Source organism: Tachypleus tridentatus, chromosome 7, assembly GCF_004210375.1.
Source record: "Tachypleus tridentatus isolate NWPU-2018 chromosome 7, ASM421037v1, whole genome shotgun sequence".
Taxonomy (NCBI): domain Eukaryota; kingdom Metazoa; phylum Arthropoda; class Merostomata; order Xiphosura; family Limulidae; genus Tachypleus; species Tachypleus tridentatus.
Window position 1 is genome coordinate 186,698,769 of NC_134831.1, and position 14,795 is coordinate 186,713,563.

General features: G+C 34.7%; 1 protein-coding gene across 2 annotated transcripts in view; it reads left to right on the top strand.

Moving 5' to 3' along the window:
- The window catches only part of LOC143257504 (transcription factor collier-like), a 133,263-nt gene extending 130,021 nt beyond the window's left edge, over positions 1 to 3,242 (top strand). For both annotated transcript variants that reach the window (XM_076516278.1, XM_076516277.1), the window contains exon 14: positions 1,624 to 3,242. In XM_076516278.1, coding sequence (XP_076372393.1) covers positions 1,624 to 1,730 — 107 coding nt within the window. In that variant the 3' untranslated portion in view covers positions 1,731 to 3,242. The remainder of the gene's footprint in view (positions 1 to 1,623) is intronic.
- The last annotated feature ends 11,553 nt before the right edge of the window (positions 3,243 to 14,795 follow it).

Consider the following 14,795-nt stretch of genomic DNA (forward strand, 5'->3'; position numbering starts at 1 on the left):
ATTTATTTCATAGAAAGTCTTTCATTGTACTAACTGAGATGTGACGCTATGATATGAACTTAAAGTCTTTGTCTTGTATAAATAGTTATATTTGACTACGAACGAGTGTTTCGTGTATTACTTACTGTTGTTGAAGTGTACTTTTTACTATTATGCTCCAATGTCTATTATATAAAATTCATTTCATCTTATTCTCTCTTTATGAATAAAATTTTGATAGTAAGCCGCATATAATTTTATTAGCTCGGTATTTTTTGTATTTCATTTTTCTCTTTTCTTCATTCTCTTCCTATTGGTTTGGTGGTTTTTTTCTCATTGGGCAATGTGATTTTACTGATACTGAATTTTTATATTTATCTGTTGAACGTGAATTTTGTTTGGTTCCAATGTTACGTTGACTTTACCATTTTACTCATTTTTCTTTTAAATTTCTTTTTTAATTCCTCTTAAAGCATTCTCTCCAATTGTCCCCAATTTTCTGCTGAAAATCTTTGATGCAGTGGCCACCAGGTGTTTCATGAAAGATCAGACAACGTTATTACCCAGCATTATTCTTATAACTTTCACTTAAGATATATGAACACGTCCCTCTAACCATCAAATAGTTCTGTTTGACTGTTCGATGTAGTTTCCTACCAAACGTAAACGTATCTATACTCGTCATTGGAAAAGATAAAACTAAATTATCAATCATTTAATAGTGTTTGCAAACTAATAAATTATTTATTGCGCTGTTATTAAGTTGCTGTTATCCTGAACACAATTCTCGGAAGATGAAGTCCAGTGAATGGAAAATAACCAGAATCCTTTAACTGTTAACATTAAGAACACAGTTTTATGAACATGGAAGCCTAATAAACGACAAATAATTGGTATCTGTTATCAATCGACGTCGACACGGCGATACTACAGTTACCAAATCTTTTTTTTTTTTTAAGATAGTCCGATCAGATGATGATTCTGAAGTTGTTTTATCTCTTGCCCCTATCTTTCAACTTAACCAATACCGACGCATAGTAATGCTATAATTGTTATAATGTCCAACGGAAATGTGATGTATCAGTTTATCTGGATGCATAAAAACGTTACAGTTGCCATACCCATTGTCTTAATCAATACCAACAAACATAACTTAGATTTAACAACAGTAACGTAATCTGACTACATAGTCATTAACATTTCCAAAATATACAACCTAAGGGCCAAGACAAAAGCAAAATAAGATGTTTAATTGGGAGGAAAGAATAGTATGAAACTATATACCACCAAAGTACATAAATATTTACCAGTTTATTGGCAAGAACTTGTTACAATATTTGGAATTATATACTGAACTGCACATTGCAACCACATGTGCACTTTGAACTTATGAGACATATATATAAGGCTGTTTCGAATAAATAGTAAATAGATATTAATTGTTTCAATTTAAAATATTGTGTTTCTTCTCTTCTTTCTCAAGCTCAGTAGTAAGTCTGAGGGCTCAGGCCTTTATAAAATAGGTTTTGATGCTCGTAGTGAGTACAGTGCAGGCACCTCATTATGTGGATTTGCGTTTAACAACAAACCAAACTCTCTGTGTCTATATATATATTTAAAGTTTCTTATTTTATTATTTTTCAGGAATGGGTGGAATTGTTTCTTCCCCTTTTGCTACCATGAACCCCTTTGCTTTGCCCACTTGCAACGGACAGTCCTATGGCAGTTCAATAGTTTCTTCAGCTAAATGACCAGAACAGTATACATACATCCCCACTCCTCAGGCCGCCGTGGTAAACTTCGCACACAAGTGACTGAAGAGACAAGCTAGGCTTATCTAGCAAACCTCAGATTTTGCCATCAAAGATTTTATCCGAATCAACTCTATTCTTTATGTTCCCTTTGTGATTGTGTTTTGATCTCAGCACTTTTGGCCATCTTTTGATTCCGTGAAGCAGCAGGTTTAGGGTTGAATTGCATGTTTCTATTTTCTGAAAATTGACTCGGATGTTCTTGCGACCTAGCCAAGCTGAAGAGACACTTCGTGGAGGTGTACACTGTATGAGGCTTCTTCAAGAGATACATAATAAAACATTTGTTCGGTGAAGGATATGTGCTACATAAAGGGACAGCCGTTGTAAATGGGGCTGAAACATCATGTAAGGAAAAGAAATGAAAGTTACTGGAAGGATCTTTAGAAGTCGGTTTCATCACGGAAGACTCAAAGAAAACTCCGTAGAATGTCCCTCTTCTTTATTTTTCCTTATAAATAACCACTCCAAATGGGTAACGTTTGGGAGACAAATGTCGCCTGTATATTTTCGTGCTCAACCGTTTCTATATTTATGGTGTATTTAGGGTAATGTTTATAGCTAATTGATGTTCTCTGTTGCCAAGGTTATAACATCAAACTTTTTTGTTTATCTATGTCAGTATGATGATGTCGTTTCTTCAGGACAAAATAACTTCGTTATTGTCGTTGGTTACGCTGTAATTTGAACACACACACACACACATATATATGGTGTGTGTGTATGTGTGTAAAATTTATTTTCTAGTCTGGTATGAGTTTCGCAAACTGCAAATTAAAACTATATATATAAAATAAAACGACATTACCTGTAACTGTTATAGAGTAAATAAATTATAAAATAAATCAATTATTTCACCATTATAAGTTATGAAATACGAAAAGGCTCAATATTTTCTAGATTTATTACTCAATTTAGCAGATGAAATGCTTTTTTTTTTACCACAAGAGCAAGCTTTGCTGGGAATTAATTTAGTTTCTAAACACGCTCATGAAGTTCACCAAATGAAATAAATTTGTATTTTCTTATTCTTCGTACACCTACCCCACAAAAGGTAGCGTCACCTTACACAGTTAGACACGACATCAGTAACCGGTAGGTGGCGCTTTTCGACATAAGGAATATCTTTACCTCACTTCCAACGTGCCATTTGTAAAGAAACCTCTCATATTCATGTACATAAGCGAACCTGTTTCGTGATCTTGTTGTAAAAGGTTTTGTGTACAAAATGTATTCATTTCCTGTATGTTGTGGTTGGGGTGTAAAGAACTTTACAGATTTATCTTATTTCTATTTCTAAGAAGTTTCATAATTTGATGCTGTTCTTATCGCTCAATAGTTTCTGTTTTTTAACACTAAACTGTGGTCATTAGTTTTAATTTCTATTCAATTCTCATGTCTCAGTTCTGTAACATAACTTGTAGTTGTGCAATAAAGTGATTATCTTGTAAAGTGACGAGCGTAAGTTTTGTAGCTTAAAAAACAAAATAACAAATAAATAAAACAGAATCAACAATTTCAGTTTGTTTATATTGTATAAATATAATTTTTAATAACTTATTTTTATAACAGTTTACATTTGAGAAACTTAGTGAATTTACAAAGAATTCTCCACTTTTCAACGTTTGATAACATTTAAATAAATACGAGTAAATGGTTTGATATTTGTATTTTTCCTAAGATGAATAATTTTAACACGATAAAAAATGAAGTAATAATAAGAACAAAATGAGACTCATACGCCGCACCACGTTTTTGATGTGTGTATTGTAAGAGTCAGAGTAAAATTAGACCATTCGATCAGAGTTGCCCTTACGTTAGAAGTGTGAAGTTGTTGTCTCCCTCTGCCGTATCAATTGAAAATTAGAAATGGTTAGCAAAATTCAACGAAGAGCGAATATTAAAAGTAATAAGTTCTCTATGGAACAATTTTCTTATTTTCACTATATCTCCGACTTGCTCTTGCCTGACGAACGTATTGATTAAAACAATTGCAATAAGTTGGGAAACTAAGTAGCATGACCTAGATGTTACTAATATAAGCATTCCTGATGAAACCTAATATCATTGGTGACCAAACCAATTATTATCGTTTTTATGAAACTTTATATTTCAAGAGTTTAATTAATTCGAGTTTTTTTCTTAATATAATTTTCCTTTTTACTTCTACATGTATCTCTGTTTAGTTTGTTTTTTTGTAACTATCATGTTTCAACTTAAGGTACATTTATCTAAATTTGTTCGCTCCATATTACTCGAATAAACGATTTCTTCCAAACGTTCTTCCAGAATAACCCATATCTCTGTAAAACAACAACAATATTCACAGACATTGTTTGAATACAAAAAAATATATCAAAAAATCGGTCGTTGCCCATAGTTATCATGCCCGGACTGTAAACCCAAAAATTCATAGTCAGCGTTTGGTTTCTTAAAAATGATTGGCCAGTTGGTTAAGGTACACGACGCGTAATCAGAGGGACACGGGTTTGAGTCCCCGTCACACCAAACATGCTCGCCCTTTCAGCCGTGTGAGCTTTATAATGTGACGGTCAATCCCACTCTTCGTTGGTAAAAGAGCAGCCCAAGAGTTGTCGGTGGGCGGTGATGACTAGCTGCTTTCCTTCTAGTCTTACACTGTTAAGTTAGGAACGGCTAGAGTAGATAGCCCTCGTGCAACTTTGCGCGAATTTCGAAAGCAATTCTTAAAAATGCACTCCGTAGTCTTGAGATCTGTGTGCTCTAGGTGAGCAACTGTCGAATCTCACTGTTCAGTCGGATATTAGTAGTCCAAGAATTGGTAGTGGAAGTTGTTGATTAGTTTCTATCTCTCTAGTTTATCAACTGAAAACTAGGGACACCTGTATTGATACACTATTTATGTTGTAGATGTAAAAAAATACTATGTCTGTGAGTTTTTATTAGATATTAAATAAATGACCCCTTGTTACCCTTACAAGTTCAACTTGCCCAACTGTAATGTTATTTGTTCTGCTTACAACGCCCTGAAATTTGTCTGTGCTTGTGAGTTCTACGAAATTATTAAGCAAACTAGCATCTTCCTGTAATTTCTCTGTGCCTGTAAGCTCTATTGATTTATTAAGTAAGTAATCTACAGGATTGTTTTCCAGTTATTGAGCTGTTTTTTTATTATTAAATAAACTACCTCTTGTCTTCCATCTTATGTTGTTTTTCTTTCAAAGATTCACATGCAGATAAACATTATTGACTGATAACTCCTACTAACAGGTTGCGAGAAACTGTATTGGACAAACGAACTGATGCATTGTTTTATGTATTTAGAAAACCAAGGCTTCAAACTTCAATAAAATCTATTTCTTCTCAGAATCGAATATTTTGTACAATGGAGGATCTTGAAAACTTGATAAAAGTAAACGTAACAGGTAAGAATGAAATAATTCAAGTCGATATATGAACAGGATATTTTGTTCAGGGGTTCAACCAGTGCCGCGAATTTATTAAATGGTATTATACAACCACAAAACAACTTGACATTATTAAAAAATAAATATGAAATATATATAAACGAGATGCACGTTAAGCCTAATATATAAATACATGCGATGGAATATACTTACAAATTAACAGAATTCTAGAATAATTCTAGCATAAAAACAAATACAAATCTGGATCAAAAGTTTGATATCCTTACTAGTTGGAAACGATAAGTATTGTTCTATGTTCTTTCTATAATAAGAAATATATCATTAGAACGATTCATTGAGTGATGTTATTACACTTTAGATTATTTTTTTAAAATGGAGGCAGAAATGTATGTTGATTCAGAAATGGCTTATTCAGAAGTTCACATTATCATGAGAAACACAAAGTCACATAGTGAAGATAAAATTCCTATTGTTTGAAAGGATGCTTGGAGAAAAATACCGCCATTTTATAGAATACAGTAGATGTACGATAGAGATAAATGTTGCTATTGCTTAAAAGAGATTTAGGGGGCGATGTTGACATAACATAGGTAGCAGTAGTTTGCAGGTCAAAGAAGGAGTTTATATTGATTCGTGGTTAACTTATCATCAAATAAACAAAACATGTTGAAGAAAGAAGTATTCAGGATTCTTCATGAAGAGAAAAAGAATCGTCTACCAAAGCGTTTACGACCGCAATGGTCTCCAGAGCAGTATACTTTTAGCCAATCAGAAGTCACGTCTTTATTCGCGAAGTAAAAACTATAGCTAAGATAGAAAACTCTTAAATACATATCAAGTTATCACTACGAATCAGGGAATATTACTAGTTTCTATGTAGAAAAAATAATTATGTGAAATTCAGAAAGAGTTACATCCCTGAAGTTCACAAGCTGTTGGTCACATCCGGAGGTCAACGAATATTTCATGAAGAAAACGGCTGTAGTAATAATTCGTGATGACGAGAAAACCCACTTGTAGAGAAAAATATATATGCAATGAACCTGACCATGACCGAGAAGGTCAAAACGTTGTTCGCTCCTCTACATAGTGCTTTCTCTACTCATACCAACCGTTTTTACATATATAAAATGGCTGAAGAAACTAAAACCATAGCAATTCCGTTTGCCAAACAAAAAAATAAAAAAATTGAAATGCAACTCTTATGAACGTTTATTTCTTTGGTCTTTTTAAAGTGAACTCTCCTCTAACATACATTTATTGTATGTTAAATTGTTATACGCCCTAAATTGTAGACCATTGCGTACCTTTGTGCTAAAACAAAGCAAAACGAAAACGCAGATGAAATAAGGGAGTATTTACGGTCGCGTGATCTTAGGTTACTCTACATTTAAGGTTGCACTTCGTCTTGTGACGTACAAACGTTGTCATTTTACTCACTTATTTCTCCTCGTATGATTGAAGAAATTTGAATGAACGACGTTCTATTTTAAATAAAATACCAAAAACGCAAAACTAATATTGTTGCTTACTTACCACAAGGGAACATGGTAATACATTGGTCCTTTCTGAAATTTAAGAAGTGAAATGTGCATTCTTCATTTGTCACAAAGTTCTGGTCATGTCCTGATCTATAGAGTAAAACAGTTGTACACACGTATTTCAAACGATTTTATAAACATAATACTGATAATTTAAGATACGTTCTTTATCACTTATTCTTCCTCTGTAATGTTTTAAAATAATTGGCACAGCTCTTTTTATTATTGACGTTTCGCACACATAAGATGTTTTCTCTGAAGGAAATGTTTTGATGTTGTGCCTTGTTTCCGTGGTATATAAAACTGTCATTTTTATTTAATTTTTTTCTCGATTCTTCTTGGGATCTGATAGAAGTCTGGAGAATAGGTGAAATACCTTGTTGTAACCACAACCGCACGCCTTACCTTTAGCCATGCTTCTCAGCTGGTATTTCGCTGTGAACTAACGGGCCATGGGTAAGGATGGATTCAAAATTAAAGATATTTCAAAACCTGAAGAAGAAAGAAGTTCCTTCAACATTATCCAGCATAATTATTAACAACCTATTGATCTATTTCCCTTTTATTAAAAAAGAACTGTCGAGAACGTCAAATATTCCTCAAATACCGGTTTTGTAAGTTTTTGTTTCTCTGTTATTAAGTTATTTTTTATTTTGTTATTTTGAATTAAGCACAAAGCTACACAAAGAGTTATTTGTGTTCTGCCCTCCACGGATATCAAAACCTGGTTTCTAGTGGTATAATTCCGCAGAAGAACGCAGTATGACCAGGTGGTCAAAGTGCTCGATTCCTACTCTAAGGGTCACGAGTTCGAATCCCGTTGTACCAAACATGATCACCCTTTCAGTCCTAGGAGCGTTATAAGTATCGGTCAATCCTACTATTCCTTGGTAAAAAAGAGTAACCTAAGAATTGGTAGTGGGTGGTGATGACTAGCTGCCTTCCCTCTAATCTTACACTGCTAAATTAGGGACGGTTAGCACAAATAGTCTTCGTGAAGCTTTGCGCGAAATTGAAAACTAACAAACAAAAAGTCCGCACACATACCGCTGTGTCATCGAGGTGGTGTAGTAAGTACGGTACGTCACAGTTTCAGCCCTGTCTACACGGGATTTTGTCACGTGATGATATTCTATTTCATATTTTCTTATTTGCCTCTTTGACTGCTATTACTATCCATAATGAAGTGAGTTGATAAATCTTTGTTTAAACAAAATTTGTTGTACTGTTTGATAGATCGCAGATATTGTCTGAAGAAATTCTTGTTTATTAAACTGAGAAAAATATATGAATGAAACATGTCTAAAAGAGGGTGGCTTTTATAAGTAAACAGCTTAAAAATCTATTACAAGGCAGAAAGATTCTGGAGTGATAAAACGTAAGAATCACTGGTCACTTTTTCTTACTCCACGCGCATTCACTTCAATCGCTGCACTAGATCTTATGTATGTATATTTAACGTCAGTAAACACTGATAAAGAAATACGTTCAATATGACAGAGATTCACTTTCTTTTTACATTTTACGTCTGATTCGCGTATGTTTACGTGTTTGCTAAAAGACAGCAAGGGCACGGCATGTCTAGACCGCTTGATTCGCAATTTATAGGGTAAGTGTTCGAATCCTATCATCATTGACGTTCACCTTTTCAGTCGTGGAGCGATATAACGTGACGGTCACTCCCATTTTTTGTTAGTAAAAAAACATCAGTCCAAGAGCTAGCGGCGGATGGTGCTGACTACCTCTGTTTTCTCTAGTCTATCCAGTCTATCCTAATTTAGCAGTGTAAGATTAGAGAGAGGGCAGCTAGTCATCACCATCTAACGCCAACTCTTGGGCTACTCTTTTACCAACGAAAGTAGGATTGACCATAACATATAACGTCCCCACGGCTGAAAGGGCGAGCAAGTTTGGTGCGACCGGGATTCGAACCCGCGACCCTCAGATTATGAGTCGAGTGCCTTAACCACCAGGCAGGCCATGCTGGGGCAACTACTTATGATACAGTTTTATGTTTGTTCATTTTGCAAGAGGTGTATATGACAGTGGTAATGACTGTTACTCAAGAAAATTAACTTATGGAAACTCAGCCTTTTCAAACAGGCCGATAGATTACGAAAACAAATCAGATCCGATTTTTCGAACTTAATTATTGTTTGAAAACTGTGCACATGGCCTTCCCACGTGGCGATCTGATGGTGGAAATTAATGATTCATTACAGGTACAACAAGAACTTTTACAATGTGATGAAATAACAGAGAATGTTTATATACAAATACTGATCTTCAGGACCAATGATACACATAAAAGGACAATTCATACGCCACTTTGGTTATAAAAGGTTTTACTATTTACAACCTGTGTAAGTTTTTAAAAACATGGTTTTTCCTGAACTTTAATTATTTATATTGTTGTTACAAAAAAAAAAGTGTCGTTGTATTTAGTGTAAGCAGTTCGATTTCAATATATTGTTGTTTTTGGATACAGGGACTGGTATATTAGTATTTGGTTGGTTTGGTGTTTTATAGCGCAAATCAACTAGGCTTTCTGCGTCGTATTGGTAGTTGAAATAGCTGTTTTAAACGTAATAATTGTGCACAAAACATACAATATTAGGCCAATCATGTTTATATCTAATACATCTATAATATCCACAATTCATCAATCTTACATTATTACTTGGAAATTCCACAATTATATACACAATTGCGTAAAATACATCGAAAACAAAATTATATACTGTAAAATATTATTTGTAACATTAATCTCACAGCTTAAAGGACTGTATTTATAATGCTGTGAAATAGATTGTCATTACGTCAATTCACTCTAAGTGTTAGTATAAGTAATATAATATTACATTGTCAGTTCTAACTAACTGGATATTACTAGCTCTGTCTTGCTGATTTTAACAAGGTTTGATAAGATATATTATTAATAAGATTTAATATGAATTGATAAATATTACCGTGAAGCTGAGTTTAAGTGACTATATTGCGAATAATGAATTTTTCGATACAAATCCACTTTACTTAATGTCAACTGGTAATTTTTAGACACAACCCAAATTTTACTTATCTTATAAAGAATAATTTTTGCAACACAGCCCAGTTTTACTTGTCTTAATGTGAATTAATAGTATTTTAAAACAGAGCCCAGCTTTACTTACCTTGTAGTGAATAATGTTTAGAACACATCCCAGGTTTATTTGCCTTATAGTGAAAAAATTACAGCACATCCCAGTTTTACTTGTCTAAATGTCAACCAGTAATTTTTACAACACAATCCAGTTTTACTCGTATTAATCTGAACTAGTAATTTTTACAACACAATCCAGTTTCGCTTGTCTTATAGTGAATAATTTTTAAAACACATCCCAGTTTTAAATGTCTTAATGTGAACTAGTAATTTTTACAAAACATATAAATACATAAACAATAATAGTAAACATGAAACAGATACATGAAAGAGCTTTTTTGAAAATAATGTTTCTCGTCAAAGTGGTGTAAAAGTTTTCCATTGCCTACACGAGAGCACCCAATATAAAGCTGCTCATGAGAAAAACAAGGAGTAGTCAAATTCAGTCTAACCACCTTTATGGATTGCCTTTGGAGCACATTGAAAAAAACTGAGTTGGATGGAAAATTGGAATCTCTTAAATTCAAGGGCTGTGTCAGTTGGAATGATAGGTATTCGAGTATTCATGAATTCAACTGGATAGTAAACAACGTGATCAGTGCCAGGTAGCTCAGCACTGATAAACGTATCAATCTCACTTGCATGAATCTTTTCCTTCAACCATACCAAGAAGTGAGCATGAGTAAACCCACATTTTTGCTACTCAACTGTGTGCAAGTTGCATCTTGTTTCCCAAAAGACACCACCATTCTTCCTACTGACCAGTTTAATCAGTTCATGGATGATGCCATATCTCTCTGTTGGAGTTTGGTTTTGATAAACTCAGTTTAGATCTACTTCCATCCTTGATTGCAGATGAAGATGATGAAGAGATTGGGCCTGCTATATTAGGCCTGCCATATTGCTTATCATACGTGATAGCATTTAGAGTCTTCTTACACATGTATCTTTGTCAAATCTCCTCACCATTCTTAGTATTTATACCACCATAAGCAATGATAGCATCATTTAGATGAACGTACAGGAGTTTTTAATTGAGTTGAATCTAAAGAAGGTGTTTATTGTTAATTTTTTTGCACTCATTCACAACATACTGGTGGTGAAAAATCTCTTAAGGTATGGTTATCTTCTTCTCTTTACATCATCATGAAGGAACAAAAGTTCTTGAAGAAGATAATTTAGTTAGGATGAGCTTGACCTGTCGCTTTGATGATGTTAGGAATCTTGACTTTGCTACAGGATCGTTGGATATTGTGGGGCATCATGGGCTTTATTTGTACCAGGAAAGATAAAGAGAAGTGAAGACCAACAGTGTAAAAAGAGACAATGATACTAAACACCGTTAGAGTTGAAACTGTCAGTGAAAGTAAAGACCAACAGTGTGTAAACAGTTAAACACCAGTTAGGGATTTAGACATATATTCTCCGCGCATGCTTCCCCTAGGGACATTGTCTGCCCTGATTACAACCTGGTCATCATTGGTGGTGACTTATTGAGTTGAATGTTTAAATCTTTTGATCAATGAATTGTGTTGGTGGAACATCCCTGGGAGGGAAAGGACAAGATCTATTTGGACAACAGAAAAGTTGCTGACCTTCATACTCCATGAACAAACTTGGGCTCTTCACCAGACAGTAGCTGAAAGAATCGAATTCGATGATAGACTCGGCTATGAACATTGAAGGTGGGAATAAATGCTGGTTCCACTATCTCCTGTGATGCACCAAAAGAAGTCATTTGGAAACAAGAACTGTACTTCTCGATGCTATCACCCTAGATGGGTGAGCTTTCATTCTACAAGTTTGAGTTTCATCAACACAAAGGCCCGGCATGGCCAGGTGGGTTAAGGCGTGCGACTCGTAATCTGAGGGTCGCGGGTTTGAATCCTCTTCGCACCAAACATGCTTGCCTTTTCAGCGTGGGAGCGTTATAATATGACGGTCAGTCCCACTATTCGTTGGTAAAAGAGTAGCCCAAGAGTTGGCGATAGGTGATGATGACTAGCTGCCTTCCCTCTCGTCATACACTGCTAAATTAGGGACAGCTAACGCAGATAGCCCTCGAGTAGCTTTGCGCGAAATTAAAAAAACAAACAAACAAACAATCAACACAAAGTTTTCAGTGTAATAGAACTCGAATAAAACAGGAAGAAAATAGTTTATTTCCTCTAGGAATACTACATTAAATAACGAGAGTATATATCATTGGAATATAATAAGCAAACAAACAACAAAGTCTGATTATAACACTTTGTTTAACACTAATGTCATTTGTATTGGACATTTCGTACTCGCATCGCACATCACCTACCAAAGAAAGGCATAACGTATTATGTTGCTAGCAGTTGACGTATGGTGATCTAGTAGTATCATTCTTTGGCTGTAATGCATAGGCATATCCTGTTTCCTTCAGAACACTATTAACATTATTTTAAAGTATGCGGGATTGAAGAAACTTGACAATATTATCTTGTTATGTTTATCGAAATTATACTCAATTAATATTTAAAATAAACATTACTTTATCAGCATTGCTTTGGTTATTTAATTTGCATATATGACACATAAACATTTTAGTCTTTCTGAGTTAGATATATCACCAAAGATCAGTGAGAGTAGGCCGTAAACCTAAATCATAGCTTTAACACAGATGTTACGTCTATGGCATAACGTAAGAGTTTGAGGCTATGGCATTTCTTCTTTCATACAGCTTTACCACAGGTAATGTTGAGTCTATGACGTCACTTAGCCTAGGTCGAAGGCTGAAAATTATTAATGATTCTTTAAGTGTGTTTGAACCGGAATGTGTTGAAATAATGATAATTTCCCGTGATGAAAAACAGGAGTAAGCTACAGTTTCGAACACTTTTTGATCTTTGAAAAAACGAGTAAAAACCCACAAAAACGAGTTCTACAAACGTGGTTAGCTTTTAAGACGTACTGTTTTTAGAATAGATTAAATTGCTATGAAACACGAGGGTAGACCTTGGTCATTTTCAGTAAGCAACGCGAAGAAATGAGCTCTCTCTAGAACATTTTTATCTGGTGTTAAAAATCTTTATAAGGACAGTTACATATGAAAATCTTACAACGAAAAGGTTATGTTAAAAAAAAACAGTGGAATTTGGTGACGTCTCACTATTCCCACACGTTTTCGAGTTCCTATTGTGTTGAAACAGCTTTTATAAAACGGTTCTTCTTTTTTTATCTGTTAAACCTTACAACGTCAATTTTCCTTTCTGTTCCTAGACAGGTCCATTGGAAACGAATTCGCAAATAGTAGCAGCGTACCCATTCCAGTGACATGTAAATTTATGTACTTTTAAGAGAAAAAAACACACCAAAAAAACTGGCAAGCAACCTTTCGATACAAAGCAATTGCTTTTCCTAGTACTGATGTAGCTAAAGTTTTTGCATTGAATTTTCATTTGGAATTAAATTAGCTCTCTGCCGTACATTCTTTTCTCTGAGTCAGTCTATAAAACGAGCTAGTGTAGCAAAGCCGTGTAGGAAAATCAATATCTTGTCGGTCTATTTATTGGAACCTCTCAACACGCCTCTCTCCGGCTCTTTGAGTTCGAGTGCGGTAGGCTTACAGCACAGAGCGGGCCCAGAGCTAATGGCATTACCGAATAAAGATGGGTGGTAGCAGCTGTTTCCGATAGAGCACTGTTGAAACAGGGAAGATCGGACTTTCCGATGTTATAACACGTTTAGAGCCAACAAAGACGAGCAGGCTATAGCTCAACCTTGCCATCAATAAACCAATGACTGTTAGGGTTAAGCGCTCATTAGAACGGCGTGAAGAGGCTCTTGAGGTGTATCTAATCAAAACCTCTTGTAACCTACGTTGTGTTTAAAGATGGAAATTGATTAATGTTCCTTAATGACTATTAGGGCAAAGAAAGTGAGATTTGAGGAGAAATGAACTAATAATACGCTATCGAGTTTGCTATCTATCTACCAATTCCATCGCTATAAATTATATACTGTCATATGTTGTTTTAAACAGTTACTTTATGTCCTATGTCTTAAAACACTCAGTTTTTCACGAAACTGTTTTGTTATTTCTTTCATGTTCGTAATATCAAATATATTGTTTGTTTGTTTTTCATTTTCGCGCAAAGCTACAAGGGGGCTATCTGCGCTAGCCATCTCTAACATCACGGTGTTTAATTAGAGGAAAAGCAGCTAGCCATCACCATCTACCACCAACTCTTGGGCTACCCTTTTACGAACGAATAGTGGGATTGATCGTCACATTATAACGCTCCCACGACTGAAAAGGCAAGCATGTTTGGTGCGAAGGGGATTCAAACCCGCGACCCTCAGATCATGCTGAGCCATGATATCAAAGAGGAAAAATATATTGTATTCCTTTGCTGTTGTACGTGTAGTTCTATAACGTTTATTAACTTTTGAAGTGTGTAACCAGTATAATAGCGTAACGCTTACATTCTTCAATTTCATGTATATTTGCCATGGAAACTTACACAAACAATTTCAATGGTTTACATAATATAAGAATAAAACTTTAACTGGTATTTTTGGAAAAAAAGTGAAAAGTACAATTTCTGATTGTTTTTGCCTTATTAACATATTCATTGTTTTAGGTTGTCTATATAATACAATGTAGGACCCGAATTCATTCAGCTCTTTCAATAAGACTCCTTCCTCACAGTGGTGTCTTCTTCCGCTACCGCTATGAACATTTCATGTAATACATGATATCGGGAAGAACAAATTTCTGTATTTCTCTTTGTGTATTCTCAGACAGAAATTTAAGGATTCATTTATCAAGCGTTTTAATTTTATTAAAGTGATACGACAAGCATATAACAACAACAAAGAAACTGAGATTTATACCCTACTGAGTTGCCTGAAAACACTTTGAAATGACTTAATTAAGTATTCAGAT